At 44.0% G+C, this 11,075-nt stretch overlaps 1 protein-coding gene across 3 annotated transcripts in view; it reads left to right on the plus strand.

Moving 5' to 3' along the window:
* Positions 1-10,711, plus strand: part of pik3c2a (phosphatidylinositol-4-phosphate 3-kinase, catalytic subunit type 2 alpha) — a 30,232-nt gene extending 19,521 nt beyond the window's left edge. For all 3 annotated transcript variants that reach the window (XM_019894733.1, XM_019894735.1, XM_019894734.1), the window contains exons 12-33: positions 80-202; positions 273-440; positions 523-634; positions 1,170-1,312; positions 1,975-2,166; positions 2,242-2,335; positions 2,419-2,513; positions 2,772-2,952; positions 3,360-3,464; positions 3,553-3,645; positions 3,972-4,101; positions 4,175-4,311; positions 4,539-4,708; positions 4,820-4,976; positions 6,191-6,300; positions 6,802-7,009; positions 7,102-7,226; positions 7,776-7,893; positions 7,962-8,043; positions 8,699-8,805; positions 8,893-9,018; positions 9,177-10,711. In XM_019894733.1, coding sequence (XP_019750292.1) covers positions 80-202; positions 273-440; positions 523-634; positions 1,170-1,312; positions 1,975-2,166; positions 2,242-2,335; positions 2,419-2,513; positions 2,772-2,952; positions 3,360-3,464; positions 3,553-3,645; positions 3,972-4,101; positions 4,175-4,311; positions 4,539-4,708; positions 4,820-4,976; positions 6,191-6,300; positions 6,802-7,009; positions 7,102-7,226; positions 7,776-7,893; positions 7,962-8,043; positions 8,699-8,805; positions 8,893-9,018; positions 9,177-9,359 — 2,959 coding nt within the window. In that variant the 3' untranslated portion in view covers positions 9,360-10,711. The remainder of the gene's footprint in view (positions 1-79; positions 203-272; positions 441-522; positions 635-1,169; positions 1,313-1,974; positions 2,167-2,241; positions 2,336-2,418; positions 2,514-2,771; positions 2,953-3,359; positions 3,465-3,552; positions 3,646-3,971; positions 4,102-4,174; positions 4,312-4,538; positions 4,709-4,819; positions 4,977-6,190; positions 6,301-6,801; positions 7,010-7,101; positions 7,227-7,775; positions 7,894-7,961; positions 8,044-8,698; positions 8,806-8,892; positions 9,019-9,176) is intronic.
* The last annotated feature ends 364 nt before the right edge of the window (positions 10,712-11,075 follow it).

Raw genomic sequence — 11,075 nt, forward strand, 5'->3', positions numbered from 1 at the left:
GCATATTAATGAGATGCCACAAAAGGCTAGCAATAAATGTCCTGTAATGTCATTTTTTTTTGTCTTCCTTTCCCTACAGTTACGAGAAATACTTCCTGGTGTGTTTCCTCACCCACAACGGCAAGAACCTTTTCAAGCCGGTGCAATCCAAGCGAGTTGGCACATACAAGAGCTACTTCTACCACATAAAATGGGACGAGCTGTAAGTGATGAATCCCCGAGTATTTACTTTGATATACCGTTTCTCTCATCTTTTTCCCTTTTTATTGAAGGATAAATTTCCCCATCGCCGTGGCGGTGCTTCCACGGGAGTCCATCCTGAGCCTGACTCTGTATGGTGTGCTCAACCAGAATGCTGGAGGCTCCCCAGACTCCAACAAACAGAGGAAGGCACCGGAGATGCTGGGCAAAGTGTCAATGCCGCTGTTTGACTTCAGACGGTAGGAAATCATCCATCTTGTCACAATTCAAGTCCCAAGTCCTGCACAACGCCGATGATTTGAGACTGGCTGTGCCTCACAGGGTTCTCGCCAGGGGCACCCGGCTGTTGTGTTTGTGGGCGTCTGTGCAGGGAGCCCCCGCTGGCTCTGCGGGCAGCCGCAAAAAGATGCCTATAGAGAGAATTGTGCTGCAGGTTAGTAAGATAGATATGTGCGTGAGTTGCCATTAGGGCAATATTAGATTTTTTTGTCTTTCTTTTTAAAAAAAAATTTTTTTGAAAAACTGACAGCCTTTGCAGATGAGGAAATCTTTCTATATGTAAACAAATTAATTTAATTGACATCATAATACAGTTATTTTTTTATTAACATTTTTATGAAACAATTATTTCATGCAAACATGATAAATGTGTATGTATGATGTAGTTAATTTTACAAATTAATTTACTATTAGCCTCTTCAATGAGATGAAAATTTTTTTATATATTTTTGCGGGGGGGTTCGGAATCAATGCAGCAACAGGACACTGTAAACGCTTTGTGGGCTGGATTAAAGAAGAGAATGTCCTACATATGGCTTGCGGACCATACTTTGTCCAAAGTGGTCTTTTGTTGTTGTTTGTTTTTGTTTTTTGGAGGGATGGGTTGTTTTGTTTTGGGGATTCATAAGATGGCTGCCATGTGTCAGTTGGAATACGACTTGTGAATAACTGAAGGGTATCGCCAACAGGTGGATTTCCCCAACTCTGCGCTGGATGTTTTGTATGTGGGGCCTCAGGAACCTCCCAGGCCAGAGCCCAGCCCAAAGGAGGAGCTTGATCCTGACCTCCGACGAAAACTGGAGAAAATCTGCAGCCGAGCATCCAATTTTGGGTAAAGGAAACGCATCTTAAAAAAACCCCATCAACTTAAAATAACAACAACAAAAAAAGGAACGGCTTCCATACTGAAGTCAGAAAAAAAGAAGAGCATGTTAAGTACTCTACTGATGGTTTAGCTAATAAGATCATAAACAATCTGGGATGCTAACGCCGAAGCACATTTCCCTGTTTCGTGTTTTCTAACTGATCCAGCCGCAGGCAAATCTCCCTGCTGCCCAAAACCACAACTGGCACTCGAACACAGAGCGCTCTCTTATTGAGCCATCGCCGCCCGCAAACGCTTTTTTGCCATTCGTGTCTCCAGCCCATGTGGGCACAAGGCTTTTGTGTTTGCCCTCTTTGTGCGATGGTGTTCGCCTGATCCCAGGAGGGCAGTATATAATTTATACAGGGAGGTCATCTGTAGATGACTGCATCGTATCATCTCAATCACAAAGTTCTATTTATTCTTGAGCAAAATATAAAAAATACTATTTCCCATGGACTCTGTTTGAGTAAATACACTTCCCTGACTCTTACATGGTGATGTCACGCGCATGTCTTGAAACATTCATTGGTCCATGGAGGATGGGTTAACTCATTTCAAAAATCTCTCCAAAAAGGAGAGCTGATTTTAGTAATATAGTCGCTGACATGTGGCCCTCCCCCCTGCAGGCTAAGGCGGGCTGACCACCAGCTCCTCTGGGACCACCGGCTCCACTGCCGGAGGGATCACCCCAGCAGCCTGCCCAAGGTGCTGGCCAGCACGCCCAGTTGGGACTGGGCCAGCATGGCTCACATCCACTCATTGCTTCACCACTGGCCCCCGTTGCCGCCTGTCACTGCTCTGGAACTTCTCGACTCCAAGTATGCGCTGTTTTCCCATTTATACCTCGTATGTATGCCCGTGGGTTTGTGTGAAGTCATCAAATGTGTGTGCAGGTTTGCTGACACCGAGGTGAGGCGCGTGGCTGTCAGCTGGGTTGAGAAGAGCACTGATGACGAGCTGGCTGATTACCTACCGCAGTTGGTGCAGGTACTGCTGTTGACACAAGCTCACCACCCGCGTCCGCCGAGTAACTTTGCACCACAAATTTCTTGGACTCTCCCCACTCACAGGCTTTAAAGTTTGAGTGTCACCTCAAGAGCGCCCTCGTCATGCTGCTGCTTTCCAGGGCACTCGGCAACATCAACATCGCACACTACCTCTACTGGTGAGCTCGTAAACAACAGAAACACAGGACACACACTTTTATTATTGCGCTAGATGAGAGAGGGCAAATACTGGAGCAAAGACAGGAAAAGAAAAACATAATTTATCCTTTGATAAATAGACCATCTGACAAAAATGCACAAATAAAGGTCAAATAAAATGACAGTGCTGCTCAATTTTGACCTGATAGTCGGTATGTCGATATCAAATTTTGGGACATTTAAGAAGAAATGCCTTTTCTTAAATGTGTGATTGACAGGCTGCTCAAGGACGCCGTGCAGGATGCGGCGTGGGGGCGGCGTTACGAGCGCGTGCTTGGCGCCTTGCTGTGCTTGTGCGGGACCAAACTACGAGCCGAGCTGGAGAAACAAACGCAGCTGGTCACACTACTCGGCGCCGTGGCCGAGAGGGTGAGACAGGCCGGCGGGTCCACGCGGCAGGTAAGGCTGTCTTTCTGCCTGCCAGTCATTAAGGCAGTGGAACCGCGAAAGTTATAAAATGCAAAATTCAGTCAGTGCAGTATGACGGCTTGGGTTTGACCTTGGTTTTGGCAATAAAATAGTTTATTCAGATTATTTAATTGTATTATTTACCGGTATCCAATTATTTACAGCGATAATAGAAAAAAAAAATGAACACATGAATAGGACATACAACCAAATTTAATGAACCAATTTCACTGCACAGCTATTTTCTGTCCGTAATTAAATATGACACGCCTCTTGATAATTAATGCTTGGTGGTCCAGATTCATAGAGTGGGCATCATGTGCCCCCTCATGCGTTTGTTTCCCCATCCTTGTCTTCAACACATTGTTGCCAGTGTTTGTGTGCGTTTGTGTTTTCAGGTGGCTCTTCTGGAGGGCCTTGAAACCGTTCAGACCTTTTTCCAGAGAAGTAGCTGCCGACTTCCTCTCTTTCCCAGTCTGGTGGCCAAGGAACTCAACATCAAAGTAAGACACATACGCACAGAGGGGATATATTGAGGCGCTTTTGCTTGAATGTAAAATAAACAAAAGTAAAACTTGTTTGTGTGGGCAGGCCTGCTCCTTCTTCAACTCCAACGCTCTCCCGCTCAAGTTGGCACTGGTTAATGCTGACCCACTAGGAGAGGAGATCAATGTTATGTTCAAGGTACAACACACACACACACACACACACACACACACACACTTGGAAGAAACATGCTAGAAGTCAAACAGTGTTTCAATTATCACATCCCTGGTTCTTGTTACCATTGTTGTCATTAGAACTTATTGTTGACTGTACACTGCTCCCCCTGGTTGCCTGGAGTTGAAATAACAGTCGAACATCTGGACATGCCATTTGTATTATGTCAGTGTATCAGATATGTGTCACTTGAAAATGTACATGTAACTAGAACACGAAATAAATCGGAATCGAGCACTCGGATCCGCAATCGAAATCCACCTCTGCGTATTTGACTGTGATCACGTTAGGTCGGAGAAGATCTGAGGCAGGACATGTTGGCGCTGCAAATGATCCGCATCATGGACCGCATCTGGCTGCAAGAAGGACTGGACCTTCGCATTGTGAACTTCAAATGCATCTCCACGGGCAAGGACAAAGGTAGCAAACAACTTCCAAGCTTTTCCACCTCTTGTGAAAATACCTTTCTAAAAATTGCGGTTGGTGGTCGCAGGGATGGTGGAGCTGGTGCCATCCTCCGACACCCTGAGAAAGATCCAGGTGGAGTATGGCGTCACCGGCTCCTTTAAGGATAAACCCCTGGCCGAGTGGCTACGCAAGTACAACCCTGCCGAGGACGAGTATGAGAAGGTATGCGCAAATCAGGAAATCCATTTGAAGTCCTGTCAATTGATTTGTTTAAAATAGTGTTAATACCTTGAAATTGATTCACATCATGGAGGGTACAGGAAAAGAATAAAACATGGAAAAAGTGAAGCACTGTCAATATCTTCTGGTTGCGCTAAATGTGCTCCCAATGTCCTAATGTTTGGCGCCTGCATATTTCCCGTCTCGCCCTCCTCTTCCCCACTCCACAGGCCTCCGAGAACTTCATCTACTCTTGTGCTGGCTGCTGCGTGGCCACCTACGTGCTGGGCATCTGCGACCGGCACAATGACAACATCATGCTGCGCTCCACGGGCCACATGTTCCATATCGACTTCGGCAAGTTCCTCGGTCACGCCCAGATGTTTGGCAGCTTCAAAAGGTGACAGTGAAGTTTGATTGGGTTGCCATTTTGTTTCAGTCTACTGAATATGCAATTTTTTGGTGTGTTTTTTTGTGTGTGTGTGTGTGTGTGTGTTTTGCCTGCCAACAGGGACCGAGCACCCTTTGTGCTTACCTCTGACATGGCTTACGTCATTAATGGCGGCGAGCGTCCCACCAGTCGCTTCCAGCTGTTTGTTGATCTTTGCTGCCAGGCCTACAATCTCATTCGCAAGCACTCCGGTCTTTTCCTCAACCTGCTATCACTGGTAAACATTTACTTGCTCATGACAGACACACACACACACACACACACACACACACACACACAGACACACAGACACACACAAGGAGTGATTCAGCGCTAATGAATTACCGGCTTTGCAGAGTGGACACAAATTTGGGGGTTTTCTGTGTGGCGCCACCATTTTTATTGTTTAATAAATAAATATTTGGTGGCACCCGCTCATATGTAAGGACTTGGGCTTTTGAGCCGCAGTATCATTGTTCAAGTCCTGCTGTGGACAAAAATATAAAAATGGCAACTAGTTGTTGAGGGGAGATTCTAGTCTGTTTCCTGGCTACTGTTGAGGTGGCCCTCGGAAGGTACCGTCGCTCCCACCCCAGTTCAAGAGGCGCAGAACTGTTTGCACGGCCCTTTGACTACGACATCACTTCTTGCATAGCTGCAGGTGTGTGATATGGTTCTGTAATATACAGCAAGCACACTGTGGGTATCCCTTGAGGAATTGTAATTTGAATCTTAACATTTATCGTTCATCTGAAAATGGCCGTCAAGTGTAAAATCTTGACTCTCACACAGTAAGATCTACTTTCGTTTGAATTTTTCACAAGATGTTGCATTTTTAACGTAGCTCAGCCATTTCCTGACTCGAGTTTTCCTCGCTCATTGGCATCTTTCTATTTATAGCACACCCAGAATGGCGACAGAATGCTGCTTTTAATGATGTCTCACAGCTGCTCATTATGTTGCCACAACAACAATTCATTGTCCAGTTGATTGCATGTTTACGGTTTAATGAATCTGATCATTTCAAAATCACACTTGCGCTCTCGCATGTGGTAACAATTGCACGCACTGAGACGTACAATTATTGCAGGGGTGTCAAACTCATTTTTGTCACGGGCCACATTATAATTACCGTTTCCCTTGGAGGGCCATGATGACTGAAACTACATAAAAAAAAGTCAAGAATAACGTTTTATTCAACTATTGTTTCTGCAACTGTAATGAGGGGCTTGATAACAACAAAATGCTTACAATATGTCATTGATTTATTACAGATTAAAATTTGAAATGTTGGTACACATTTTAGCAAGTATCATGGAAGTGATCATTTTTGATTTGCTTTCGCGGGCCACTTAAAATGATATGACGGGCCACATGTGGCCCTAGGGCCTTGAGTTTGACACCTGCGTTAGTGTCTTTGTTTTGAACGGTGTCTGTTTCATCCTGTCTCAGATGACGTCATCGGGGCTTCCAGAGCTGACCAGCTCGCAGGACCTGAAGTACGTTTATGACGCACTGCAGCCGCACAACACTGACGCCGAGGCCACTATCTTCTTCACCAGGTACGTCAACCCCCTGACCGTCACAGTCGTTTTGAAATGTATCCGATTTTGAAGGCCTTTTTTCACGCTTCGCTTGGTTTTCTCGGTGTTCATGGCGGAGCAGGGTGCAACAATAGCATTGCCACCAGTAGGAGCATGCCCCATATCAGGAAGTGCCTGCTTATCGGCCTACCAGGAAATACCGTGGATTCTTTTCCTGGGCGTCTATTGCTGTTGGCCCTCTGAAATCACTTTGCCAATCCTTCCCCTGTTGGATGCGCCATCTGAAGTTGCCTCGCGTAGCTCCTCAAAGCACATCACACAAAGAATGTGTTCAGTCAATGGTGCAATAAGTGCAGTGTGAAAAGGCCTCCATCCACATTTGGATTTTTTCCCCCAATTCTCCAAATTGAACCAGGCTGCGTAAATCCATTTTAGACGTCGTGAAATAAAAATCCACCAGTTGTGTAAGCTCAAATATACAATTTCACATTTGTTAACAACTTCATAACATCACTGCAGACTGATCGAGTCCAGCCTCGGCAGCGTGGCCACCAAGTTCAATTTCTTCATCCACAACCTGGCCCAGCTCCGCTTCTCAGGTCTACCGGCCAACGACGAGCCCATCCTATCCTTCTCGCCCAAGACGTACACCTTAAAGCAGGAGGGCCGCATTCTCCACGCCTCCATCTTCTCTTTCCAGAAGCGATACAACCCTGACAAGCACTATGTAAGTTTTTTAAAGGAACGTCCTGGGGTAATTATTGGCTTACGTTTTAATTATTATACTTATTATTCTTCCCTCTTGTTCCCTTTGCGCAGACGTACGTGGTGAGGTTGCTCAGGGAAGGGCAGAACGAGCCCCAGTTTGTCTTCCGAACTTTTGACGAGTTTCAGGAGCTCCATAACAAACTCAGTATCCTCTTCCCCCTCTGGAAGCTGCCAAGGTATTCCTCCACAAGCCACTTTTTACATTCTATTCCCTCAGACGTTTTTAAGAGTCTTTGCTTTTTTTTGGTTGTGGGAAGAAGCTAGAGAACATACTGTGAGATCGGAAAAATCAAATGAACTCATGAAAATGTCATCACTGCCCCATCAAGTTTGCTCAATAGTTGTGTATCAGGAGAAATAAGAAAATTACTGAAAGGAGAGAGGGGGGGGAAAAAAGTGAAATGTCATTGCCATTTGATTTTTATTAAAAGCCCCATCAAGCTTGCTCAATAGTTGTGTATCAGGAGAAATAAGAACATTACTGAAAGGAGAGAGGGGGGGGGGAAAGTGAAATGTCATTGCCATTTGATTTTTATTAAAACCATGGGGGGAATGGAAGAGTCGGAAATTCCGTTGTTGTGAAATAGAATTGGGATTTTACTGGAACATGAGTTCAATATTTGTGGCATCACAGACAGTAGTAGGCAGCTAACTACCTCCCTCATGTGGATGAAATGTGCACTACAGACACAAAATCGATTGTTTTTTTTTTTCCCCCCTTTCAGTTTCCCAAGTAAAATGGTGCTGGGCCGTACTCACATCAAGGAGGTGGCCGCCAAGAGGAAGCTGGAGCTGAACAACTACATCCACAACCTGATGAGGAGCTCGGCCGAGGTCACACAGGTACACGCACGCACGCAAACAGGTCAGCAAATTGTTGTCTTTTGTCATCTAACATTCTTCTCTTCTAGTGCGACCTGATCTACACGTTCTTTCATCCGGTGGCACGCGATGACAAGACGGAAGGTTTGGACGCGACCCAAAGAGCTCCTGGTAAGCAGATGCGAATGGAAGGCCTTGATTCAGATGAAGAATCTTTATTTAGTTCTGGGGGTGCAAATTATTTGTACAAAACACTGTTACAAATTTCTGCCAAGTGAAAGTGGAGTCTAAAACCTAATAAACTTTTCGAGAAAAGCAGAAAAATGTCAAAAAGAAAGAAAAATTAAGTCACATAGCTTGCCCAGGTTGTCTTGAATCGCTACTCACCAGACAGGACATTGCAGAATGAGCATAACAAAGAAATCACAAAGTTCCTGGAACATGACTGCATGCGACGTTGCAGCTCAACCACATGTCACAATCTCCTGAGATGCTTATCGCCGAGACAAGCGTCGTCTTGATATACTGGAATACCTGAGGAAAACTGGGCAGAACTAAGAAGTTGCCGGAATGTAAATATGGATATACACAACATTGTGGAATCAAACTCTACTAGAACATTTCGAACTAATTGTTTTTAAACAATATGCCATGTCGTCTTTAATGCTGCGTAGGGAATTCTCCACTCTTGAATTAATTTGAGAGATGTGCTCTGCAAAGTACTTCTTTTTTTTTTTTCTTAGTTATGAGATTCCCATAGCATGAGTAGTTTACTTTTTGTCTATGAGATACTTCAACAAACAGTTACGTTTTGGGACTCTTGTAGAGCCTCCATTGAGTCCAACGTCGGGCCGTGTGGAAGGCGAGGTCAAGCTGTCCATCTCATACCGGAACAGCACACTCTTCATCATGGTCATGCACATCCGAGATCTGGTAAACATGGCGACACGAACGTCACACGTGCCGTTTGAACCGTGTAACTTCTCGGCTCACCCCATTTTCCCCCGCGTTCCATTTCAGGTATCTGAAGAGGGGACGGATCCCAACCCATACGTGAAGACGTACCTGCTTCCGGATCCGCACAAGACTTCCAAGCGGAAGACCAAGATCTCGAGGAAAACCAGGAACCCGACCTTCAACGAGATGGTGAGACAAGTTAGAATAAATTGTAGCGTGATCTTATTAGATTGGACAGAGAGTGCATATTGTCAATTTTCTAGAAGGTTCAAATTTGGGAGCATTTCACATGTTTAGTCACAAATGTAATTCAAAATTGATGCCATGTGACTGACTTTGCTCCTCAGCTGGTGTACAGCGGCTACAGCAAGGAGACATTGGGCCTGCGCGAACTGCAACTCAGCGTGCTGAGTGCCGAGTCCCTCCGCGAGAACTACTTCCTGGGTGGCATCACGCTGCGCCTCAAAGACTTTGACCTGGGCAAAGAGACGGTCAAGTGGTACAAGCTCACTGCCGTGCCCTACTTCTAAAAAAAAAAAAAAAAACCCCACCTGGTTTTTTTTCTGTGACAAAACAACCGCCGCTTCATTTCTTGTCTCTCCTCCTTAACAATGAGCTGTAATGTTTTGTACATTTTGATATTAGAGGACCAAAACTGCTCACCTTCACAAGAGTAAATATAAATAGAGAGAAATAGACACGTTTATTTTTCAAGGACTAGAAGCAAGTTTGTTTGTTTTTTTTTTTTGTCGTTTTTTTTCGTTGTTTTTTTTTTTTTTTTAAATAACATTCTCCTTCCTAAGGGGGCCTCACAGTTTGCTGCTTTTACCACACACACTTTAGGATAGTTTGACACATCAGATTGCACGGAATAAACTACAGGATTCTCTCTGGGGGGGAAAAAAAAAAAACTTTGCTGTTGTACCTGCAGACACTTTGGGGTCATTTAACTCACGAGATCCCAGGCAATGAATTCCAGGATTGTTCCCAGAAATGTCAAATTTGCCGTTTTTATCACATTTGAGGTGGTTTGAGAGAAGAATCCAGGTGTTACACTACAACCACCCTCCCCCCACACCCACACAAATGTGCCAAATTTAGCCGAGGAGAGCAGCAAAATCCGACCACTTCAAGGTGCCTTAGCGACGGCTCACAATCTCTTTTAATGCGGCCTTACTGCTTTATTTATTTTCAATAACCATCTCACAAGAAACATTTAGTCTGGGGATGTCTTTTTTTTTTTTTAGGGGGGGTGGTTCTCGGGTAAAGGTGGGCTTCCACTAATTGCACACAAGCTGGTATTAATGGCAAGATAGCACACTTTTAGGGGCTGTTTGGGATTTCACGTGCAGTGCCTACATGTTCATTTGGAATGTTGCGGGTTTCTCTGAATCAGCACTTTTGACCCACACAGAAAGCAAAAAAAGGGAACAAGAAAACTCACAATAAAGATATGAAAGTTTTAATCCCCATGCAAGTGTGTTTACATATCATGACGATGATGATCATTTATGGAAAAAGTGACACTCACTCTAATAAATATTAATCCCACCTTGGTTAACTCCATTCATGTCTGTATAAAGAGAACATTTGTGTTAATGTGGCCAGTTATTTATTCTTAATTGGTGACATGGATCAGTGTGTAATGCGCCTTTGCCCCAGCACATTCAATGTTTTGGGGAACAAATGGGAGGAAAGTTGAGCCGTTTTGCCTGCATAGGAAAATGTCAGATAATAGTTATTCTCCCTGACCCCCCCAAAATGATTTTTTTGTAAGTGTATGTGAACACACTGTTGCTGAAATATTAATCTGTTGGGTTTGCTATCACAATTTGTCTATTTTTTTTAATTCATTAAAATAAAATGAGGGTTTGTAACTGCATGGGGCATCTGCTTTCATTGAAGCACAACAACTGCAACGTATAATAATTATACGCTAATATGAGTTAAATCCCCTGAAAACAAAATATACTGCACAAGGTAAGACCCACACTAATTTCGTATATATTTGTGCATCAATTTCAAAACAATGAATCAAAACTTGCAACCATGGACGAATTGTGCACAAAACATTTTAACTTTGATGTGCAACAAATGAGTGAGTTTTGACAGAATTAGTATTTTAGCCATATAAACACTTTTTTTTAAACTTTTGGTATAAACGCCCATAGTACTTTATATGGAATAAATCAAATAACCCCATTAAAAAAAAACAACTAAACATAAATCAAATAATGCATTAACAA

Source organism: Hippocampus comes, unplaced genomic scaffold (assembly GCF_001891065.2).
Source record: "Hippocampus comes isolate QL1 unplaced genomic scaffold, H_comes_QL1_v1.1 scaffold319, whole genome shotgun sequence".
Lineage (NCBI taxonomy): Eukaryota > Metazoa > Chordata > Actinopteri > Syngnathiformes > Syngnathidae > Hippocampus > Hippocampus comes.